The 25,377-nt window shown below is 37.2% G+C and overlaps 2 protein-coding genes across 5 annotated transcripts in view; both read right to left on the reverse strand.

Annotated features, from left to right (window-relative positions):
- LOC126726246 (germin-like protein subfamily 1 member 7) overlaps window positions 1-25,377 on the reverse strand; it is a 68,803-nt gene that overhangs the window by 14,578 nt on the left and 28,848 nt on the right. Inside the window, exon 1 of one of the 4 annotated variants that reach the window (XM_050431468.1) lies at window positions 14,658-14,682. The exons of the other annotated variants lie outside the window; for them this stretch is intronic. Within the exon in view, the coding sequence (XP_050287425.1) occupies window positions 14,658-14,667 (10 nt within the window). The 5' untranslated portion in view covers window positions 14,668-14,682. Of the gene's footprint in view, window positions 1-14,657; window positions 14,683-25,377 lie in introns of those variants that run through there. 4 annotated transcript variants of the gene reach the window in all.
- LOC126726247 (germin-like protein subfamily 1 member 7) lies at window positions 13,652-14,667 on the reverse strand. Its single transcript, XM_050431473.1, has 2 exons — window positions 14,541-14,667; window positions 13,652-14,321 (listed from the first exon to the last, which is right to left on the reverse strand). Exons 1-2 carry the CDS (start codon window positions 14,665-14,667, stop codon window positions 13,780-13,782), a joined length of 669 nt encoding a protein of 222 aa, XP_050287430.1. The 3' UTR covers window positions 13,652-13,779.

The following is a 25,377-nucleotide window of genomic DNA, read 5'->3' on the forward strand; positions in this document are numbered from 1 at the left end:
CTTTCAGATCAACCCTAATCTTCCTAGATGGTGAAACTTTTATGGGTTTGACAACCTCACTCACAGGGAGTTTGACAGTTTCACAACCAATCTCACTCACAGAAGGTTCAGAATAAGATGAAGGGACAAAGTTTGTGGAATGTGGAGCAGACACAGAGATACTTTCAACAAAACCTAATCCAGATTTGTCAGAAGGAGACTTTTGAACACTCAAGTTTAGAACTAGCAAATCTAGCAACAGATAAATCAAGTTCCAAAGATTTAACTTTATCAAGCAATAGCATATTCTCAGTTTTCACATTGTTCAAAAGTTTATTAGCATCAAACAGTTTTACAAGCAAATTCTTCTTATCAAGCTCAAGAGATTCAATTTTCTTCAGGCCAAGTTCAACATTCATAGCATCCTTTGCAGCAACTTTGCAAAGTTTATTGTAGGCCTCTTGAAGATCTACATCCTTAGAGAGTTCCCCATCAAAAGGGTTTTTTTCAACAGATATGCTCTCATTGACTACAGTAGTAGCAGTGAAAGTAATGAAGTTTCCATCCTCGTCATATCTAGACTTATCATCAGAAACTTCACCATCACTAAGGGTTACAGCCATAGTCTTACCCTTAGACTTCAAATAGGTAGGACATTTAGATTTCATGTGACCATACCCCTGACAACCAAAACACTGAAGACCCATATAATTATTTGAAGATTGTCCTACTTTTTCTCTAGGTTTATCATTATTGTTAACCTTAGTAGGATCATTCTTCTTAAAGTTTCTAGGTTTAGCAGTGTTCGTACCTCTTGCCTTTCTGTTACTATTCCTGAGAAAGTTTCTAAAATTCTTGGCAAGATAAGCAATCTCTGTAGCAGAGAGCTCATCATCAAATCCACCAACCTCAACATCATCAACTGACTTAAGAGCCATTGATTTGGATTTGTTAGTTTTTGGTAGGTCCAACTTATAAGATTGAAGTGATCCTACTAGTTCATCAACAAGGATGGAGTCCACACCCTTGCTCTCAGTAATGGCAGTCACCTTGGGTCTAAAGTCTTCAGTTAATGATCTAAGAATCTTCCTAACAATTTTAGGTTGATCATAGATTTCACCCAAGTTAAAAGCAGAATTAACAATATTATTCAATTTAGCATAGAATTCATCAAAAGATTTATCATCAGACATCCTAATGCTTTCAAATTTTGAAGTTAACTACTGCAATTTATTGATTTTGACAGCCTTTATGCCTTCATGCACAGTCTGGAGGATATTCCAAGCAGTATGAGCAACCTCAACATTAGAGATTCTCTTAAATTCCTCCGTAGAAACAGCGTTAAAGATAGCATTCATAGCCTTGCTATTGAACGCGGCTGCTTCTTTTTGAGAAGTTTGCCATTCTCTAACAGGAGTAGTGGGCTTCTCCTATCTATATTCAACGGAGTTCCAGACTCTCTCATCAATCTATTTCAGGAATGCTTTCATCCTTACTTTCCAATAAGCATAATTATTCCCATCAAAGTGAGGAGGAATAACAAGAGTGTGTCCGTATTCCATGACAACAGGGGTCAAGGATCAGCTTAGTGATCAAAAGATCAACAACAATCATAGTTTAAATTAATACTCTTAGCTAAGGTTCTAAGTATTAAATAGAACCTTAGCTATGCCTGGTTCCTTGGACCATCTGCTTTGGGGAAATTAATACTCTTTGGCATCTATCAAAGTATCAAACTGAACCTCGGCCATGCCAGGCTCCTCGAACCACATGCCTTGGTAAAATTGATAACTTTATTCATTATTCTAAGTCTTAAATAGAACCTTAGCTATGCCTGGTTCCTCGGACCATCTGCTTTAGGGAAATTAATACTTTTTGGCATCTATCAAAGTATCAAACTAAACCTCGGCCATGCCTGGCTCCTCAGACCACATGTCTTGGGAAAATTGATAACTTTATTCATTATTAAAAGTATTAAACAGAATCTTAGCTATGCCTGGTTCCACGAACCATCTGCTTTGGGAAGATTAATACTTTTTGGATCCTCGAACCACATATTTCGGTTAAGTTAGCGTTTTCTATTTAAATTGCTGAGGGTCAAGGCAAAACCTCAGTTATAGAAGACTCCTTGGATTGTAAATTTAAGGTAAGTCAATATCCCTTATTAATGACTTCAATGTCAAGAAAAATCACTTTGAACTGTAATGATTTTCATTGCAACAAGGGTCAAAATGAAATGCTCATAAGCGTCACCTGAAGCATTCGCTGGATTATTCATATTCATTAAAGAGATAATTATTGTTTCGTTCCTTCAAAATTACCAATAAGTAGGGAACAGTTCAAATCTGGAACTATATGCAAATATTGTGGTAAAGTGTGTTTCGAAATATGGAATGATCCTTTGCCGAGGTGGTGGACTTGTTAAATTTTACTTATTATGGCTGCAGATCATGTGAAATGGGTGAAATTTTCTATCCCTTATGTGAATTAATTGGGGAAATTCCATTTTTATCACTGTTTTCTTTAAATGTCAGATAGAACCAAAATCATATTAACTCCAATATATAAACTACAACAAAGAAAAGGGAAAATATTCATAAGTTTCATTAACAAAAGCCTTAGATAAGGCAGATCAAGTACAAGAAGGTGGGTTGCTAACAAAATATAAATAAATAAATAAAAAGAAGGGAGTGACCTATTTTTTCATTTTTATTACAAGTTTCTCTTTTATGTCCTTGGGAAGTTGGGTATTGGCTGCTGTAGTAGACTCATGGTCCTTATCCTTGGGAGCCTCTTTTGGTGGTATGGCAAGAGTTGCCAATACCAATTCCATACCCTGAGAAGTCTTTTTTTTCTTGGGGGAGGTCCTTCGGAATAGGGGGAGGCAGTTCGGTGCTTTGGATTGTTTCTTTATTGGCACCCCCCGTTCCTGATGCGTCCTCGGCCAGTTTTGCCCCCTTTGAGGAAGTGTCAGCTGCAGGAGGAACTTTAGATGGGCAGCCCTGAATTTCACCAGCCTTCGAGGACAAAAGATCAACCTGGGAACTCGAAGAGCTTAGAGGACGAATGGTTGGGGGATAATAGATACTTTTTGGTTTCCTAAGTATAGAAGAAACCTCAACCCCAGCTTGGTTGAGGGCTTCATCCTATACCAGGGCACAATAAGTCCTACAGATGGCAGGGACCTCGGCCCTAAGGGTGTCTTCAATCTCAACCACCCCAACGTCGTACCCATGCTGCTTTGCTTTGTCTCTAGCCTTCTCAGCCTCATCCTTGGCCTTCTCAGCCTGAGCTTTTGCTTTCTCAACCTCCTCTAATTTCTTGTTTAGCGCGACAATTTGGGTCTTGGAGGAGGTCAGCTATTCTTTGGTACTGCGTAGCAGCAGTCTTTGACTCTCGACTTGTTTTTCGGCGTTTTCAAGGGCGGTGGCCGCATACTTTCTTTCTTTTTCCTCCTCTTGCAGCCTCTTTTTGAGCTCCTGGAGGCTCTTATTAGCTACTTGAAAAGCCTCCACGACGGTGTTGCACCTCCCTTCTTCTTCCTTCATTTGCCTATAGCAGGAATTGGTAATCTCCTATGCCCGGAAGGAGGCCTGAATAGCCTGCCAAAGAAATTAACAAGGATTAATGAAAGAAGATAAAAGAAAATAGACTAAAAATATAGGAAAAGAATGTACCATGACAAGGTATCTTTTAAGGCTAAGGAAGACCTCATGTCTCCTTATGCCTCGGAGCTTAGCCATATACCCAGGAAGGAGCAAAACCTGCTCCACCGCGTTTGCAACATAGCCGCCCTTTCCTCCTTGGAAATCGCGGATAGAGGCATTGGCGAGAAGAAGTTCCCTATCCAACATTGGGGCAAGAAGCCAAGCTGGGGGCCCCATCTAAGGATCGCTTCTCTTCTCGGCTCCCCTTTGCCCCATTTCAGCTTGTTTGGGGACCTTTTGAACCTCGTCCTCACGGGGAGGAAGGGTTTGTCCGGCTCCGACCACCTTCTTCCCTTTTGGTTCTCTTTTCCTCTTCAGTTCTATCGGTTGAGAGGGCAAGGTAGGTGGAGGAGTGGGAAGCCTGGTCTGGGATGGAGTGGGAAGTTTGGTCTGGGCAGCCTTCCCAAGTGCGTCCCTCCCAGGTTGAGACTCTATCAAGTCAAGCAAACTGGACTTTGGTTTGCGCTGAATCCCTATCTTATCGATTATTGGTGAGAATGGAGGGCCGAGGTCAAGATTTGAAGCTTCCGGAGACAGTACTCGGTTGAAAACTTCAAACTCGTCCTCGAAATTAGTTACTTCTACCACTTCTTCTTCTTGAATGCTGGGGGGGTAAGATGAAATGGCCGCACTAATTGTTTGTTGTAACGACAAGGCCCCTACCGTCAGTATACCTTCAGGAATAGGGGTTGTAATTTCTTCAATCTCTACTTTTGGACTAGGAAGAAGGAAACCGGGAACAGCTGCACTTATTCGATGTAAGCGGGGGTCTCTGGTCCTTATGACGCACTTCGAAGCTTGGAAGTTGGATGAGATCGGCGTGTATTCGAGGATCAGGTGAGCCGCTCATAACTGGTCGTCTGAATTTACAAATACCTCGGTCTTAAGGATTTTGTCTAGGCTATCCTTGTTGACTAGGTTGAAATTCAGTTCAGCAGCACGTCTGTCTACAAATCCATCAGCGAAATAAAATTTTGTCAGATATAAAAATACCGTAAATCAAAGAAAGGACTTGTAAATGAATACCCTAGTCTAAGTACCCCACCTGGTTCTCCTTCTCTCGTCGGATAAGGGAGACCATTACTCTACTCCCCTAACAGGATCAGGAAGTCTTTATTCAACCCCTTGTTGGATTCAAGGAGGCACTGAATGAGCCTAACCTCAGGATACCTTGATTTCAAGTAGTATCCCTGTCCCTTTAGGCGGTGAAGGTCATGGACCCAATTGACATTATGGTGGGTTAGACCTAAACCCATCTTTTTGTTGAGGGCATCAACGGAGCCTAGGATCCTAAATATATTAGGGGCACACTAAGTGGGAGCCAACCTATGAGCTCTAAGGTAGTCTCTAGTGACTCCACCCATGGGGATTTTCATCCCTCCTTCTATGAATGCAATCATCAGGATCACTACCTCCTCGACTTGGCTATCCTCATGCTATTGACTCTCATCACAGTATCTAATTCCTACTCTTGGAGGGATATTATAATGAGCCCTAAAGCTTTCTATCCCTTTCTCGGAATCTACTAAATTCTTAAATCTACCCGTTTCTAGAAAAGGCTGGGAAAACTAAAGAGATTGAAAAAGAAAGAGTGTGAGGAAAAAAGAAGGATGTAGAAACTTAAAGAGCAATAGTTTAAGAAGACTTACGGGGAGAGTAAAGGCGTCCTCGGATGGGTCCTTAGTATTTGTAAGGGCTCAGAAAGGTTGAAAAAGTGTGTAGGTTCAACGTATGAGTGCTAGAACGAAATGAATGCTAAAGTGAGGGAAAAAGTTGATTTAATGGGTATTTGTACCAAGGAAAGAGAAGAGAGTGGGAAAATTCCCGCTAAATTCCCAACGATGCCCTCAACCTTACGATTTGCATCATGTCGTAGAACGTGGGGAACAAAGAGCCGCTAGAATTTAATAAGGACGTGCCTTGAATGCTGCAGTGTCAGGAGCGTGTTTTGGGCAAACAAAAAGGCGTCTTCATAAGTAGAAGAAGAACGAAATAGGCACAGGCTAATTTAGAGACATCGAAATCCTCCTTTCTTCCTGAGGAGACAGAAAGGGGAATCTCGAGGGGCTATTGTAGGGTCCTTGGGCCCAGAAGTGCATTATTTATTCATATATTGGGCCTGTGGCCCAAGCCAAGGACGAAGATCCGCTCAAGGATGAGATGTCTTCGTGAGAGGAGATTGCACTGATGACAATCCTTGAAATTCATTTAGGGTGGATAAGCACAGCAGAGATATGAGATAAGAATGAGCCCCAAAATATCTGGGGGGAAAGCTGCTGCCTTCACATTAAATGCATTGCAGCTAATCCCCTGGCCGCATTAATGAAGAAGTGATACCTGAATAGTGTATTTCAGCCTTATTGCTACTACGTGAAGATTTATGAGAAGGACTGATGGGACAAGTATCAACCCTAACCATCTAGCATACAAGTGGACGGTGGAGGTGAAAGGGAAGGTGAGTATAAAAGAAGAGGGGAAAGAACAAGGAAGGGGATCAGAAATCAGAGAGATGAAATACTGTAGCAATCCACAATCAAATTTGTAATACTTTCTAAGAACATTATATTAGAACTATTGTCCTCGGATCAAGCTGAGGACGTTCTTTCTTCATTTCATAATAGTCCATTTTTATCTTTTTGTCATCAAGCCTATATATAACGCTGTTTGATTAACTAAAGCCTAGTGTTTTAACCCATTTCTCGACAAATTCATTGTTTTGGGCCTCTAGGGCCAAAGTCCGTCCACGTGCTGGCTAGGAATTCAAGTTCGGGTCCTTACAAATGGCATTAAATGCAAATAAAAAAATGAGGTGTCTACAAGATTTTACAAAAAACATTAGATATATATATATATATATATATATATATATATATATATATATATATATATAATATTACTCGTTTGAAATATATATTTATAGTCAACGTAAATTTTGAAGTAGTTTAGGCATAACGATAATCATACTAACACATTAAGCTTGAAAAAAAAAATTAACCAAGAATGAATAAATCAAATTAGAACTTATATCTACATTATATTTTCTATGTTAATCAAGTATTTAGTTTAATAAATTAACTTTTTATATATTAATTTTTTGTATTAACTTTGTCTTATATATTTTATCTTAATCTTGCCCCTGAATCAAAATCCTGATTCTACTGCTATCTTAACATGTAAGTTAATATTAGATATAACTCAAATGTACCTCTTACATCAACAATCATTAATTGATATGAAAACTCAATGAAAATTGAATTTATTAGCAATTGCATAATACACAAAGCTTTATCCGTTAACATCACTGTACTCATGCAGTGGTAGACCACCACAAAGAGTTTTGTATATATTTTCCATTATTTTCTACATAAAAAATAAGGCAGAAAAAATAATTCTATTTAACTGCTTAAGTATAACGTTTCTTTACCGTGTATAAGTATTTTCCATAATTCCTTAGTATGAATACATCAAAAATGTCAGTACTCATACTATTTCAAGAGTACTCAAAAATATTTTTTCAACGCCGAGAATCTTGTATCTCAACTAGCACATCCTAGTATTTCCAATAGAGACGTCAAAGATTCAAACCCCTCTTCCACAATGTAACTAGAAAAGAACTTTATTGATACTTTTAGGAGCGGCTTTTAGACATAAAAAAATGGTGATGGTTTTTAGACCTCTTAAAAACACAATCAGATTAATCTAGGTAATTAGCCAAGTTGTTACTTAGTCCAAATTCCAAATCTAAGTTATCACAATCAAACAATCATATCATGCAAAGCAGCGAAAAGATAAATAACACAAAGATATGATCACCCAGGAAACCAAACCGGTAAAAACCTGGGGAGGATTTAACCTAGCTATTCTCAAGGTAAACCTGAATCCACTATCTTGAAAGAATCGAAATTCATACAATAAGACTTACAAGCCCCCACGCTCAACTTCTTATTGCTACCCACCAGTAGAACTTACTGACACGATCACGTGCAAACTCCAAATCCACGGACTCCTTCTTTCTTTGATTCACCACCAGATACAAGCACACCTGCTTGTGTTTCTTTAAGCTTCAATGGCAGCAACTGAATTGATCATCAAGGTGTAGATAATATCTCCTCCTTGAAAACCCTAAGTTTGTGTAAAGGAAAGCTCCTCTAGATCTCACAAGAGATTTACACAAACAGCAATATGAGCAACACTAAAACGTGGCTAGGGTTTGCCTTTTATACTTAGGACAAATTAGAAAACCCTAAACCTTTTAAACAAACTAGGGCTGAGTTGGAATTCTGCAGAAAAAACGCATTCTGCCCGAGATTCGATCAATCAAGCCAGGCCGAAATGCATAGTAACTTCTGCATTAGCTCGATTCCAACTTTACATAAAAGATACAACTTTGAGCAAGTCTAAACACTACTAAACATATTGTTTTGATCATGGTTTGCCAACAATACACATTAGAGTTCTAAATACATAAAAACCTAAGTTTTTAGAACCTAACAAACTCCTCCTTTGGCAATCTGTGGCAAAATACAAATAGAAGCTCAAAGTTTACAAAGAAAAGCCCTTTACAAAACAAATGCTCATAAAACAAACTCAATCCTAACTACTATCCATCAGTTGTAAGTGTAAACAGCAGCTCAATTGAATCAACCTGTATATTTTCTGAAACACTAAACAAAATACATAACCGCATGTGTGGAAAATACAAGTAAACAAATTAAATTCTTGATTTCAAACAACACACAATAAAGACATATATCAATGAATAACTCATAAATATAAATCAATAAGCAGTTGAAAACAAGAAACATATAAATCAATAAAAGTAACTCCCCCTAACATGAATATCCCAACAAAAATATGGCAAGAGCTAAAAAGATAAAATACAATGTGAAGCACCTAGATACAATCTAAACTCCACAAGCTCTAACCAATAAAAATACTCTCTCCCCCTGAAAACAAAACTCTACAAGAGCTCAAATATGTACTCCCCCTTTTTGTGACGGAATGCCAAAGGGCAATCAAAATCCATCATCAAAAGGGAGGTGGCGGTGAAGACCGTCTAAGCTGTGCCAACTTTGCGTGCAAAGCACGGATCTCATCGAGCACGTCCACCAAAATCTATCCATGAGCCACTTGAACGGTCAAGACATGATCCAACGTACGTCGAATGTTCGAATCGTCCGAAGTAGTCGGTGGAGGAACATCAGCATCAGCAGCAGCAGCACCAAACGCCTCAGCAGCATCAGCACCTGTAGAAGAGGGAGGAGGGGGAACAGCACCAGATGACGCACCTCTAGGATGCGAAGGATCAACTCTCAAGTATGCAGCCCTCTGCCTAAGAAAGGTGGCACCTATGGGAGCAACAACATGAACAGGCTCACCAGAAGGAAAACCATCTAGACCAAGAAACAACAAAATCCTATGAATGAAAATAGGATGGATAACCGCATGCCCTATGGCAGAACTCCTATAAACCTCATTCAAAGAACGAAGGAACGGATGCGGGAAGCTGATAGATGCACCAGAAATAAAAGCATACAAAATAACACATCGCTCTATAGGGATGGTATGGAGATGAGAAATAGGCCACAAAGAATGACACGCTATCCTAAAGAAAAGATAGGCAGTCTTGCTAAACTCAGCAGACGTGATTCGAGGATCAGAACCCCACTGGATAGAAGACCTAGTGATGTATGACATGACAACATCTAAGGGTGGAGACTCATCATAGGGATAGTCAGGCTCCCTAACAACCAGAACCCCAAGAGCTTCAGCCACTACCCGAGGAGTAATGGTGAACTCAACACCTCGTATCCAACTCCTAACAAGAATGTTGGAATCATAGACGTGGCAAGAGAGATTCAAGAAGAACTCTCTAATCAGGGCGGTCGGGGGTGGATGATCTATCTCTAATAGAGACAACCAACCTCTAGACTCAAAGTTAGCCCTAATGGCTGGATCAATCTCATCTAAAATCACAAAACGCTTAGCCCAAATCTAACGCTTACTATTCAGTTTCTTAAAGGCCTCTCTGCTTTTGTCATTCCTAAACACCTCACTCCTAGAGGGAGACTTAGAGGAAGTGGAGGGGGTCCTATATGCTCTACTTTTCGTAGGCATAGTGCTAGGATAAGGACCAAGACACAAAGCAAAAAAAAAAAAACCAAGGGCAGACTGCAAGTTAGCACAAAAAAAATATAGAACAAAAAACTATATGATGCATGAACAAATTAAATATAGTGATGCATGACTAAATGCAGTGCAATTAAGTTCAAGTTCACAAATTTGGCTTGAGCATAGAGTTTCTAACAAAAAAACCCAAAATTTTGAAAAACTACTTGATCAATTTGTAAGAAATTGATGAATTGATCATCATACAAGATAGATTTCAGAAAATAATGACCAATTACATCAATTCAACAAGCCAATTTCATCAATTGAACCAATTTGAACAAAAAGCCCCAATTCAGGTTCAATACAAGCCCTAGAATTTTCAATTTATCACAAAGCCCCAAATTGATCAAATTAACCATCATATAACATGATTATAACAATATAGGAACAAAACCCATTGATCAATTTCAAAAAAAGAAGCTTGATTCAACAAAAATCCCAATTTTGAAAAGGTTCGAAAATCTCACAAAAATGCATGAGTTTATGCATGAAAACATGAAAATAAATGCAAAGGGAAGGGTATAAAGGTCTTACCGGCCTTGGGAGAGGAAAACCTTGCAAAAAGAATGGACGAAAACGACAAAAATTTGTGAGTGAGCCTTGACCGTGTTGTATGGAGAGAGAAAAAGCAAAGAACTTTTTGAAAAAGTGTTTGTCTGATCTGAAACTCAGTTTTTAAAAAAACTTCCCATACGATTTTCGATTGATCGAAACAAACAGAGGCTCACAAAAATTTTTAAAACCAATTTCGATTGATCGAAAAACAAACTCGATTAATCGAAACAAACAGAGACACACAAATTTTTGAGAAATGAACACAGTTTTTGAAAAAGTTTTAGAAACATCCCAAAGCATTGAAATTGAGGAACAAAATGCATGAGTATGTGATGATATGATTTTCAAAAACAAGAATTGAAGCCCAATTTTCCCAAATTTAAAATTTCTTACATTCTCCAAAAATTTTCAAGCATCAAATCAGTTTTGCACATAACTCAAAGTATTTGCAAACTTGGTTGGACAGACCAAAAACACACACAATAACATGTACAATGTTTAGCAAAGAGTAACTCGTGTAGTGTGTGCAACTAGCAAAAACTTGAGATGCAAGTGAGGTGATATGTAAATAGCAATCAATCACAAAGTCTACAAAATTCATCACATAGAATTTAAAAGAGACTATCACCTAAAGAATTACATCATATAACTCTTACATCTCCTAGAACATAAGCTTGCAATCATGTAAATTTCTTGAATTTTGCCTCATAATATACATACCAATTTTAATTTATTCAGAAACTTATTAAAAGGTCAGGATAATGTACACACCAATTTTAATTATGTGATTTGGCATCAAGTCTAATAGTACACACCAATTTTAAGCATTAAGCAATTAAACTGATGCTACACCTTATGTTCTTTTTGTGCATGTGCTACACTTTCTCGAGCACAAAATTTTATGATATGCACTAAGGTATTCATGATTGGCTAGTGAACAGTGATGAAATGATTATTTATGCCTTAATCTAAAAGTTCAAGTCCGACAGTTTAAAAAACATGTGACTTCAAGATTAAGACAAAGTGATCAAAAACATAAACATCTTTCTCACACAACATGCATTACAAAGTTTCAACTAGTAAAGTGCAATAAGTAAGCTCATCAAGGCTAAACAAGATATAAAAGACATGTTATGTGAAAATAAATTGACCAACCTTGTTCTCAAAAACCAAGAAACTAGTGCAAACCACAATTTTCTTCCTTTTTTCCTTTTTTTTTTTTAAAAAAAATTAAAAAAAACACCTAGAATGAAATGCATGAATGTTATGCAATGCAAATCCTATAAAAAAAACACAGAACCAAAGAACAATGGTCACAAAGAGTAGAGCAATGAAGTACAAGGACCATGTCAGAAAGACTCAATTAGTTCGAGACTTTTGCATCCAAAACCTTTTAGATGCACCATGAGCATTGAAGTTCTTATAACTCAAGATTTTGTAAAAGACAACCAATTAAGGAGTCCAGACCATTAACAACATCTAGCACACTTAGTGGACATTCAAACGTAATACTCGTAACCCTTTGTGTTAAGGCTTTTGGCCCCGATTGTCACATGATTTACAATATTAACCAATTCTTAGCCAAGCAATTAATTAGATTAATTATACTTTAGATTCCAAAAAAAAAAAAAAAAGGAAGTAATTAATTAGATTAATTATACTTTAGATCTCAATTGAATATCATCACACAAACATGAATCACATAAGACACCAAAACAATGATTCAGGAAATTGATGAAACAAACCATTTCATAGTTAAAACTTGGGGGCATTCAACCACCAATCTCCAAGGCAACAAATCTACAAAAAAGAGTGGAAATTTACACAAAAAATTTAACCCTAAATCTAATGTTACCACATGTAGTACTTACTAACGTGACCAAACATAGTTTCGAGATCCATGGACTATTCTATTCTGATTTGTTGCATGCAACCTCTCAGTTCATGACTCCAAGATCCACACTCAAAGATTTAGACAATAACTGTAGTCAACTGGTTACAGCAACTTCACTTGATCCCCAAATCTTTTGTATGCACGCAAGCTCTAGTTGAATGAGGACTAAAAATTCAAGATCTGTGTATAGAAACACTATTTTTTGTGTATGTAAAAATGTGCTCTAGGGTTTGTATTTACATTGTATGAGTTGCACCAACACCTTAGATCCAACGGTTAAGAAAATAAGTTGTTTGTCAAATCTACACAAATCTCGATTGGTCGAGATGTGCAATTCAACCATTTCTTAAGATAAATGAATTTCGACCTGTCGAGCTTCAGTCGAAATGCAGTCCTTTAGCAGTTTATTTTCTACATTCTTGAGTCTTCCACGATTTTGAACCTGGTCTATCTTGATCAAATATAATCCGATGCAAATCTATTTATACAAACTAAGTTCTAAGCTGTTACATTTGTTCACTGTTGTCAATCTAAAAATATGGACTTTACACTTTTAACTTAATATAGCTCCCCAAGTTTTTCAAGGATCGATGGATAAAATCTTTAAAGACCTAAAAGTTTTTTTGTGTAGCATGTATTGATGGTATTCCTGTGATTTAAAACTATAGATGATATAAAAAAACATCTTAAAATTATTTGTCAAAGATTTCAAAATTACGGAATAATCGTTTCCCCAAAGAAAATTGAGGTAAAAAAAGGAATGTATAGAATGTTTAAGCTTGAATTTAAATCAATCAGTTTTGAAACTACAAGAACATATAATTACTACATGCATGTTTGGTACACTGAATATAGATTATGCCGGAATTGTAATCTTTATTTTTAGAATAAAATATGTTGTAATGGAATCATTTTATTTGATATTAATTATTTCAATGACATTACAATAAGAAAAACTAAGCAAACTTTATTCAAACTTTATAGTGGTTCACCATCACTATTTCATAGATTTTCCAAAATTCAAACTTTATTCAAAATTTATAATCGTTTAAATATTAATAACTCCGTAAAAGTTATATAAGAGAAATTAAAATGATACATCTTTTAATAACTCCGTAAATTTTTTTTAAAAATTTTCTTCAACGTTATTTTTAGGAATTATTATTATTATTATTAGACATAGAATAGGTGCTATTGTGCCCTCAATTTGACTTGATATTTGTTTAGCTTCTATTTAATAGTATAAGTACTTGTAATTTTAAATGTCCTAGATCCAAAGGTGTAATCAAAATTTAGTCATACACTAATTTGATCTGCCCTGCAAATGACACTATGACACATAAAAGACATCATAAGAAATCATTTTATTTGATAATAATTATTTCAATGACATTACAATAAGAAAAACTAAGCAAACTTTATTCAAATTATATAACGGTTCTCCATCACTATTTCATAGATTTTTCAAAAATTCTAGTTTGGCGCGAATGCTTTCTGAAGATATTCAACTACATTCTTGTCTAGTTGGAAAGCCTTGATGAGAACATCAGGATTGATGGGAGGAACAGATCCAAAGACTGCATTTGCTATGGTGATCACCCCAGGATTTTGGCTGCTAAGACCAGCAAAAGCAAGAGCAGCAGTCTTTCCTATGTTGAATTGGAAGTGAATGAGACCAATTGGGAATACAAAGACATCTCCCTTGTTTAGAACTTTGGTGAAGAGTTTGTTTGGGTTGGATGTAACAAATCCAACTAAGAGAGTACCCTCAATGACTACCAAAAGCTCAGTGCCACGAGGATGAGTGTGAGGTGGATTCAGGCCATATGGTGCAAAGTCAAGGCGAGCCAAAGATATGCCCAGAGTGTTGAGACCTGCTAATTTATCAACGTTCACAAGAGTGACATTTGATCCGACTTTGTTTTCGGTGTTTCCAGGAATATTAAGTCCGGAGAAGAAAAAATCATTTGCTGAGACCATTGCAGGGTCCTTGCAAAACTTTCCATTCACAAACACTACACAAAGAAAGAAAAGTTTGTTATCATCACAAATAAGACAGTTTCTATAACAATGGACAGTAACATGCATGTCATGTGGGGGGGGGGGGGGGGGGGGGGGGGGGGGGAGGAGCCTTCGGGCATAATTTCATTAATGTAAGAACTTATAATAAATTTGAAAGAACTTGATTGATAATACTAGTACTGCTAATAATAATGAGAGTGTTTTATACGTACCACCAGATTTGATGTCGTTAATTGCGACACAGAAGTCTTGCAAAGGACTAGGGTCATAGGCAGAAGCCAAGGAGGATGCCAAGGCCAAAATGGCCACAGTCACAAAGAAAGAAACACCTTTCATCATATTTGAGGAGGCTATCTCTATCTTATATGGTATACAATCTTGGTTGAGTGAGGGATATGGAAACTTAACAATATGGAAATGTCTATTTATAGAGAGCAGTGAGAGAAGCGGTCTATGTTATTGCAAAAACTGGTAATTGTTCAACCCTTTGTCACATTTATTTTATTTAATTAGGTGAACCAATTTTCTTTAACCACTACTTGTCGACCAATTTTAAAACCCAATCAAATGGGACCTCTTCAATGGCATTGTGTAGTTTTAATGTTACTTTTTTTTTTTTTTTTTTGGCCAAAATCAATCAATAAAAAAATAATCGTTACTTTAATGTTCCAATCAGGTGGGACCTCTTCGACTTGGGATTGCAACATATCCCAAGTGACCAACAGTAATTGTGACTGAAATGGCATTGTGTAGTTTTAAATTTTAATGTTATGTTCTTGCTTTTCCTCCTCTTTGACCTTTTCTTCTTGACCTAATCTTAAATGGTGGGCACTAAAGACTTCTTAATCGTAAGTGTTAGTTAGATTTAATGCTTTTCTAGAACAAAGTGACCAACAACTACCAGGTATCTGGTGTATTCTTGCCTTTCCCTTTCTTTGTTCTCTCTTTTTGTTGACCGTGTATTTGGTTTAGAGTAAGAGGTTCTTTTTACTGTTTATAGACTTGATGTATATTTAAGGCATATTTGGGATCTTCTTATTTTATTAAAATTAAAAATGTTTTGCTGAAAGTACTGTAGAAAAAGGTAAATATTAATTGAAATAGTATTGTGAGACCCATAAGTAGTACCAAAAAGTGTAAAAGGACCTATGAATAGTACAAAAAATAAGTTGAATAATAAAATAAGTTGGCAAAAAATAAGTTAGCCAAACAAACATTTAGCCTCCGTTTGGATGTTGCTAAAAGTAGTATTTAGCTGCATTTGTGTCTGAATGAGTGGATTCTGTGTACTGTTTATGGGACCCACAAGTAATTTTTTAGCAAAATTTTAATTAAAATTGAGTCACACGACACTATTTACATATTAAAAAATTATTTTGTTACAATATTTTCAATTTTTAGTTTTCAATTTTTAATAATAAACGGTATCCAAATAATCCTTTGAACTAATGAAAATACTTGCCTGCAAAATATACAAAACTCAAAGCCTTTATAAATGTTAAGAATTGATAGCCCAAGCGCATAAGCATCATACACCAGTAATTAAAGCTCACAACCCATAAATATAGGCCCTTGCGTGTGGCAAAATTAGCATCCGGAGTTGTCTAAATTTGGGCCCGTGAAATCCAAAACCCAAATACCCATTAATATAGCCCACTAAACTTGGAGTCTACCAACTAAGTCGGCCAACCTAGGCCCACCAAAAATCCAATACTAGCCAGCCATAAACCCTTGAGTACTTCTTTCTTATTCTGTGGATTAAGCCACGTGTGTAGAAGTCATGCAATGGGAAAAATTAGTAGGGGTGTATTGGAGGGTAAAAGAGTACAGCCAACTCTTAGAGCCAATATTGAAGGAGAAAGTGTGGAGCTTATGAAGTTGAGTAAAGCCTTCTCTTTGGTTCTTCAAATTAGGTAATTTGGATTTACTATAACAGTGATGTTCCTTGAAAGATCTTTTGAAAACTTATCAGAAACCAATTGAGTCTCATCTAAGAGCTCAAACATGGAATATGTCTCTAACACCATTGTAATTTGGTGTTTCCACACTATATAATTAGTGTTGTCAAGCTTGACTATCATCATGTTGGACATGTTTGACAAGAGCAAAAGTGGTTGATTCATAGTTTATCAATACCGTTGCAAGAGCCATTGAAGACGAACCTATAGCACTCGAAGCCATCTTTAAAGAACTATTATTAGCACAGATCATAGGCTTTGATACCATGATGGAAAGCAAGGTTTGTGTGAAAATCAAGAACTGAGAAAAGAGTATAACAGAGAGAGAGAGAGAGAGAGAGAGAGAGAATTTGACCAAAAAGGCAAAAACTCATTCGCTTCTCATAGATCAAAATCATGGAGTTTCAATAATTTTGCATGCAATAATTAGACTTATAAGTAATAGAAAATTAAGATTTGTAATCTATTCTCATGCATGTCCGCATGTTAAGAACATCAGATTTGTTACAGATTGCACCCTCGACCCGCTTGATTAAGTTAGGCCAAACAAGCATTAGAGGGTACAATTGTGTTAGTGCCTCTCAAAATGGTTGTTCGACTAATGATACTCTCCCCCCCTAAATCATGGGTTTTACATGGATTCTTCACCACTTTAGGAAAAAGAAAAAACCTACATAAAAATACCTCTTTTTATTGATTGAAATTTGCACATTAGTTTGAATATAACTAGGGTTTTACATGGCCTTTGTCCTAGATACAATCTAAAAGAAACTACATGGTTCCTGTTCTAGTTAAAATATGGAAATAAAAAAGTAATAGAAAAGTATTGATTTAAGTTTGAAGGCTAAGTTGCAGGGTTGGTCCAATGTGGGAAAGGGTTAGGCACCCACCTTGCTCGATGAATTCCAGTCTTCTAGATTATGGTGACTAGTAGTTATGTTACATCATCCAAGCAAACAACATTATAGACATCGAAAAGCGTGTTATTTAAGATTGAAATAAGTGCTCATTTGTGCAAGGTGAAAGATCCTAATTTTATTATATGATCACATCATTCGGATTGGAAGTTAAGAACATGATGATTGTGTGTGATTAGTGTAAACCATAATCTAAGCATATGATCATATTATTTGAATAAAAAAATATAGTGATTATGTATGTGCCATGTGATAAAGCTGGAAACATGTTTAGCATCAATATTAGTAGAATCCTAGGATTTAGAATAGCATATATGCAGAACAAATCATAAAACATTCAAATCATATTCAAACAAAAGCATACATAAACCCTAGTTTCTAGCATATTATTGAAGAAAACAAGTTAGAAAGCCATATATGCATGCAAAGCACACAAAAGGAGGCGAAAGATTCATCTTAGAGGTTGTCTAGGAGTGAGGCAACAAGTTACTTAGCCACAAACCCAAGACTAAGCAGACTGGTGTTTTTCCTAATGTGGTAAAACTAGGAGGACAAACCACAAGGATTGTTTCTTTGTTATTTCCTCTAAAACCCTAAAAGAGAATCAAGGTACTCCTATAATAACTTTTGAGAAGTGAGGTAACAAGCATCAAGTTTGTTATATATATAGGTAAATACAGGGATAGGTTCTAATAATGTTGTTTGAGTTTAGTGAATATTGTTCTATAAAGTGAAAATTCAGGTTTTGGAATTTTCCAAGTGAAAATTCTGAATTAAGCATTTTCAATTGATCAAAGCTTTGGTTCAATCAATCAAAATGGTAAAGAAAAAATCCTGGAGCTTCTACCTAGTTCGATCGCTAGTCAGTTCCTATTCGATCGATTGAAAAGAGCATTCGATCGATCAAAAGAACCTTTCGATCGATTGAAACTCTAAAGCTGAATTTTCTACAGAAGTTTTCTAGTGACTGTTCAGAAAGGTTGAAGAGGTTTCAAGCCTTGTGAACGGTTTTATGAAACATTTTAACTCTCTATACATGCATTTTGATAAAATATAACCCTATGGGTATAAATAGAGACTTATGTTCACTTGAAAAATCCTGTGGTTATTCTTCAGAATTGCTATCTATAAAATCCAACATCTTGGTTGTATCCTGGGGATAAATTAGCGATAACCCTATAGCAATAATAGTGTGGGGTGCAAATATTGTCTAAGGAAAACGATATTGTGCCTCTAAGTTATCTATTTTCTATTTGTCTTTTGTATCAACCTTGTTCTTCCATTATTACTTTGTATAATATCCCCAACAAAGTCATGAACTCGAGACTTGGAGGACCAATGTTTACCCTTCTAGTTATATGAGACCAAGAGGAACAAAGCACCAAAGTTCCTTTTCTTTGTTACTTCCTTAAGAGCTCTAAGGAAGTAGATAACTTTGGAATGCGCATTCCACCCCTTTTTATAGTGTGGGGAAGAGTATTCTAGAGGTGGGAGGCTTTTAATTGAGAGTTGACTTTATTGCATTAATTTCTTGGGTGGTTGGAGTGGAGTTGAAAATCTTGATTCTTCCTAAATCTAGCTAGTAGGGAGTCTGGGGACATAAAAAAATCATATCCCACATGTTTCTTATCGGCAATGCTTTATTCTTGTTCTCAAATAAAACTCCAAGTCTACTTTACAATGAATAAAACATCACAAAAAATTTCACAATGGTGTGAGAGATATTCACGAAAGAGTAAGCAATGATCATTTCTTTGAAATGTGTTTTTCACCACAATTATCATTCCTAGCCCCAAATTAACTCCCCTGTACATTTAATTCACACAATTGTTTGTTGAATTTACAAAATTATATACATTTAATATATCCAACATACTCAATTTTATCTATGATTCTTGACAATTTGTACATCTAATGTACACAATATTTCCATAGAGTTTATACAATTCTTTACATTTAACGTATCTAGACTATTTCAGAATTAATATGCCTAGATTATCATTGAATCAACCCCTTAAAAAAGTGTAATTTCACCAAAAAATTCCATCATTATTTTTAGTCTTGACCAATAGGAACATCTGTGATTTATTTTGAATTAAATCCATATGGGACCAATGAAAATAAATAGTTCATATTCACACATGATCAGACTCAACTACATAAATATATATTAACCATTAAAACTTGATTTGATGATAGCTTTTAATTTAGTAATCTGATTGAGGACTATCGCCTGTTGTTTTGATCGTTATGACATTAAGATTTATCATATGTGGAGAAATTGGAACTAAAGTGGCCAAAATTACAATTTTACTATGAGGCATGAAATTACCATTTGTCCAATCAATGGTATAGGGTCCTTAGGCCCAGAAGTGCATTATTTATTCATAAATTGTGCCTGTGGCCCAAGCTGAGGATGAAGATCCGCCCGAGGATGAGATGTATTCATTTTGGGTATGTTATATTGCTTGTCATGTGATCTGGACATCTATCAAAGTATCAAACTGAACCTCAGCCATGCCTGGCTCCTCGGACCACATGCCTTGGTAAAATTGATAACTTTATTCATTATTTTAAGTATTAACAGAACCTTAGCTATGCCTGGTTCCTCCAACCATCTGCTTTGGGGAAATTAATACTCATTGGCATCTATTAAAATTATCAAACTGAACCTCATCCATGCCTGGCTCCTTAGACAAAATGCCTTGGTAAAATTGATAACTTTATTCATTATTCTAAGTATTAAATAGAACCTTAGCTATGCCTGGTTCCTTGGACCATCTGCTTTGGGGAAATTAATACTCTTTGGCATCTATCAAAGTATCAAACTGAACCTCGGCCATGCCTGGCTCCTCGGATCACATGCCTTGGTAAAATTGATAACTTTATTCATTATTCTAAGTCTTAAATAGAACCTTAGCTATGCTTGGTTCCTCGGACCATCTGCTTTAGGGAAATTAATACTTTTTGGCATCTATCAAAGTATCAAACTGAACCTCGGCCATGCCTGGCTCCTCAGACCATATGTCTTGGGAAAATTGATAACTTTATTCATTATTAAAAGTATTAAACAGAATTTTAGCTATGCCTGGTTCCACGAACCATCTGCTTTGGGAAGATTAATACTCTTTGGATCCTCGAACCACATATTTCGGTTAAGTTAGCGTTTTCTATTTAAATTGCTGAGGGTCAAGGCAAAACCTCAGTTATAGAAGACTCCTTGGATTGTAAATTTAAGGTAAGTCAATATCCCTTATTAATGACTTCAATGTCAAGAAAAATCACTTTGAACTGTAATTATTTTCATTGCAACAAGGGTCAAAATGAAATGCTCATAAGCGTCACCTGAAGCATTCGCTGGATTATTCATATTCATTAAAGAGATAATTATTGTTTCGTTCCTTCAAAATTACCAATAAGTAGGGAACAGTTCAAATCTGGAACTATATGCAGATATTGTGGTAAAGTGTGTTTCGAAATATGGAATGATCCTTTGCCGAGGTGGTGGACTACTTAAATTTTACTTATTATGGCTGCAGATCATGTGAAATGGGTGAAATTTTCTATCCCTTATGTGAATTAATGGGGGAAATTCCATTTTTATCACTGTTTTCTTTAAATGTCAGATAGAACCAAATTCATATTCACTCCAATATATAAACTACAGCAAAGAAAAGGGAAAATATTCATAAGTTTCATTAACAAAAGCCTTAGATAAGGCAGATCAAGTACAAGAAGGTGGGTTGCTAACAAAAAATAAATAAATCAATAAAAAGAAGGGAGTGACCTATTTTTTCATTTTTATTACAAGTTTCTCTTTTGTGTCCTTGGGAAGCTGGGTATCGGCTACTGTAGTAGACTCATGGTCCTTGTCCTTGGGAGCCTCTTTTGGTGGTATGGCAAGAGTTGCCAATACCAATTCCATACCCTGAGAAGTCTTTTTTTTCCCGGGGGAGGTCCTTCGGAATAGGGGGAGGCAGTTTGGTGCTTTGGATTGTTTCTTTATTGGCACCCCCCGTTCCTGATGCGTCCTCAGCTAGTTTTGCCCCCTTTGAGGAAGTGTTAGCTGCAGGAGGAACTTTAGATGGGCTGCCCTGAATTTCACCAGCCTCCGAGGACAAAAGATCAACCTGGGAACTCGAAGAGCTTGGAGGACGAATGGTTGGGGGATAATAGATACTTTTTGGTTTCCTAAGTATAGAAGAAACCTCAACCCCAGCTTGGTTGAGGGCTTCATCCTATACCAGGGCACAATAAGTCCTACAGATGGCAGGGACCTCGGCCCTAAGGGTGTCTTCAATCTCAGCCACCCCAACGTCGTACCCATGCTGCTTTGCTTTGTCTCTAGCCTTCTCTGCCTCATCCTTGGCCTTCTCAGCCTGAGCTTTTGCTTTCTCAACCTCCTCTAATTTCTTTTTTAGCGCAACAATTTGGGTCTTGGAGGAGGTCAGCTGTTCTTCGATACTGCGTAGCAGCAGTCTTTGACTCTCGACTTGTTTTTTGCCGTTTTCAAGGGCGGTGGCCGCGTACTTTCTTTCTTTTTCCTCCTCTTACAGCCTTTTTTTGAGCTCCTAGAGGCTCTTATTAGCTACTTGAAAAGCCTCCATGACGGTGTTGCACCTCCCTTCTTCTTCCTTCATTTGCCTATAGCAGGAATTGGTAATCTCCTATGCCCGGAAGGAGGCCTGAATTGCCTGCCAAAGAAATTAACAAGGATTAATGAAAGAAGATAAAAGAAAATAGACTAAAAATATAGGAAAAGAATGTACCATGGCAAGGTATCTTTTAAGGCTAAGGAAGACCTCATGTCTCCTTATGCCTCGGAGCTTAGCCATATCCCCAAGAAGGAGCAAAGCCTGCTCCACCGCGTTTGCAACATAGCCGCCCTTTCCTCCTTGGAAATCACGGATAGAGGCATCGGCGAAAAGAAGTTCCCCATCCAACATTAGGGCAAGGAGCCAAGCTAGGGGCCCCATCTAAGGATCGCTTCTCTTCTCGGCTCCCCTTTACCCCATTTCAGCTTGTTTGGGGGCCTTTTGAACCTCGTCCTCGCGGGGAGGAAGGGTTTGTCCAGCTCCGACCACCTTCTTCCCTTTTGGTTCTCTTTTTCTCTTCAGTTCTATCGGTTGAGAGGGCAAGGTAGGTGGAGGAGTGGGAAGCCTGGTCTGGGATGGAGTGGGAAGTTTGGTCTGGGCATCCTTCCCAAGTGCGTCCCTCCCAGGTTGAGACTCTATCAAGTCAAGCAAACTGGACTTTGGTTTGCGTTGAATCCCTATCTTATCGATTATTGGTGAGAATGGAGGGCCAAGGTCAAGATTTGAAGCTTCCGGAGACAGTACTCAGTTGAAAACTTCAAACTCGTCCTCGAAATCAGTTACTTCTACCACTTCTTCTTCTTGAATGCTGGGGGGGTAAGATGAAATGGCCGCACTAATTGTTTGTTGTAATGACAAGGCCCCTTCCGTCGGTTTACCTTCAGGAATGGGGGTTGTAATTTCTTCAATCTCTACTTTTGGACTAGGAAGAAGGAAACCAGGAATAGCTGCACTTATCCGATGTAAGCGGGGGTCTCTGGTCCTTATGACGCACTTCGAAGCTTGGAAGCTAGACGAGATCGGCGTGTATTCGAGGATCAGGTGAGCCGCTCATAACTGGTCGTTTGAATTTACAAATACCTCGGCCTTAAGGATTTTGTCTAGGCTATCCTTGTTGACTAGGTTGAAATTCAGTTTAGCAGCACGTCTGTCTACAAATCCATCAGCGAAATAAAATTTTGTCAGATATAAAAATACCGTAAATCAAAGAAAGGACTTGTAAATGAATACCCTAGTCTAAGTACCCCACCTGGTTCTCCTTCTCTTGTCGGGCAAGGGAGACCATTACTCCACTCCCCTGACAAGATCAGGAAGTCTTTATTCAGCCCCTTATTGGATTCAAGGAGGCACTGAATGAGCCTAACCTCGGGATACCTTGATTTCAAGTAGTATCCCTGTCCCTTTAGGCAGTGAAGGTCATAGACCCAATTGACATTATGGTGGGTTAGACCTAAACCCATCTTTTCGTTGAGGGCATCAACGGAGGCTAGGATCCTAAACATATTAGGAGCACACTAAGTGGGAGTCAACCTATGAGCTCTAAGGTAGTCTCTAGTGACTCCACCCATGGGGACTTTCATCCCTCCTTCTATGAATGCAATCATCAGGATCACTACCTCCTCGACTTGGCTATCCTCATGCTATTGACTCTCATCACAGTATCTAATTCCTACTCTTAGAGGGATATTATAATGAGCCCTAAAGCTTTCTATCCCTTTCTCGGAATCTACTAAATTCTTAAATCTACCCATTTCTAGAAAAGGCTGGGAAAACTAAAGAGATTGAAAAAGAAAGAGTGTGAGGAAAAGAGAAGGATGTAGAAACTTAAAGAGCAAAAGTTTAAGAAGACTTACGGGGAGAGTAAAGGTGTCCTCGGACGGGTCCTTAGTATTTGTAAGGGCTCAGGAAGGTTGAAAAAGTGTGTAGGTTCAACGTATGAGTGCTAGAACGAAATGAATTCTAAAGTGAGGGAAAAAGTTGATTTAATGGGTATTTATACCAAGGAAAGAGAAGAGAGCAGGAAAATTCCCGCTAAATTCCCAACGAAGCCCTCAACCTTACGATTGGCATCATGTCGTAGAACGTGGGGAACAAAGAGCCGCCAGAATTTAATAAGGACGTGCCTTGAATGCTGCAGTGTCAGGATCGTGTTTTGGGCAAACAAAAAGGCATCTTCATAAGTAGAAGAAGAACGAAATAGGCACGGGTTAATTTAGAGACATTGAAATCCTCCTTTCTTCCTGAGGAGACAGAAAGGGGAATCTCGAGGGGCTATTGTAGGGTCCTTGGGCCCAGAAGTGCCTTATTTATTCATATATTGGGCCTGTGGCCCAAGTCGAGGACGAAGATCCGCCCGAGGATGAGATGTCTTCGTGAGAGGAGATTGCACTGATGACAATCCTTGAAATTCGTTTGGGGTGGATAAGCACAACAGAGATATGAGATAAGAATGAGCCCCAAAATATCTGGGGGGAAAGCTACTGCCTTCACATTAAATGCACTGCAGCTAATCCCCTGGCCGCATTAATGAAGAAGTGATATCTGAATAGTGTATTTCAGCCTTATTGCTAATACGTGAAGATTTATGAGAAGGACTAATGGGACAAGTATCAACCCTAACCATCTAGCATACAAGTGGACGGTGGAGGTGAAAGGGAAGGTGAGTATAAAAGAAGAGGGGAAAGAACAAGGAAGGGGATCGGAAATCAGAGAGAAGAAATACTGTAGCAATCCACAATCAAATTTGTAATACTTTCTAAGAATATTATATTAGAACTATTTTCCTCGGATCAAGCCGAGGACGTTCTTTCTTCATTTCATAATAGTCCATTTTTAGATTTTTGTCATCAAGCCTATCTATAACGTTGTTTGATTAACTAAAGCCTAGTGTTTTAACCCATTTCTCTACAAATTCATTGTTTTGGGCCTCTAGGGCCAAAGTCCGTCCACGTGCTGGGCTAGGAATTCAAGTTCGGGTCCTTACAAATGGCATTAAATGTAAATACAAAAATGAGGTGTCTACAAGATTTTACAAAAAACATTAGATATATATATATATATATATATATATATATATATATATAATATTACTTGTTTGAAATATATATTTATAGTCAACGTAAATTTTGAAGTAGTTTAGGCATAACGATAATCATACTAACACATTAAGCTTGAAAAAAAAATTTTAACCAAGAATGAATAAATCAAATTAGAACTTATATCTACATTATATTTTCTATGTTAATCAAGTATTTAGTTTAATAAATTAACTTTTTATATATTAATTTTTTGTATTAACTTTGTCTTATATATTTTATCTTAATCTTGCCCCCGAATCAAAATCCTGATTCTACCGCTATCTTAACATGTAAGTTAATATTAGATATAACTCAAATGTACCTCTTACATCAACAATCATTAATTGATATGAAAACTCAATGAAAATTGAATTTATTAGCAATTATTTTGGTAGCCAGCATGCATAATACGAAAAGCTTTATCCGTTAACATCACTGTACTCATGCAGCGGTAGACCACCACAAAGAGTTTTGTATATATTTTCCATTATTTTCTACATCA

This window comes from Quercus robur, chromosome 5, assembly GCF_932294415.1.
Source record: "Quercus robur chromosome 5, dhQueRobu3.1, whole genome shotgun sequence".
NCBI lineage: Eukaryota > Viridiplantae > Streptophyta > Magnoliopsida > Fagales > Fagaceae > Quercus > Quercus robur.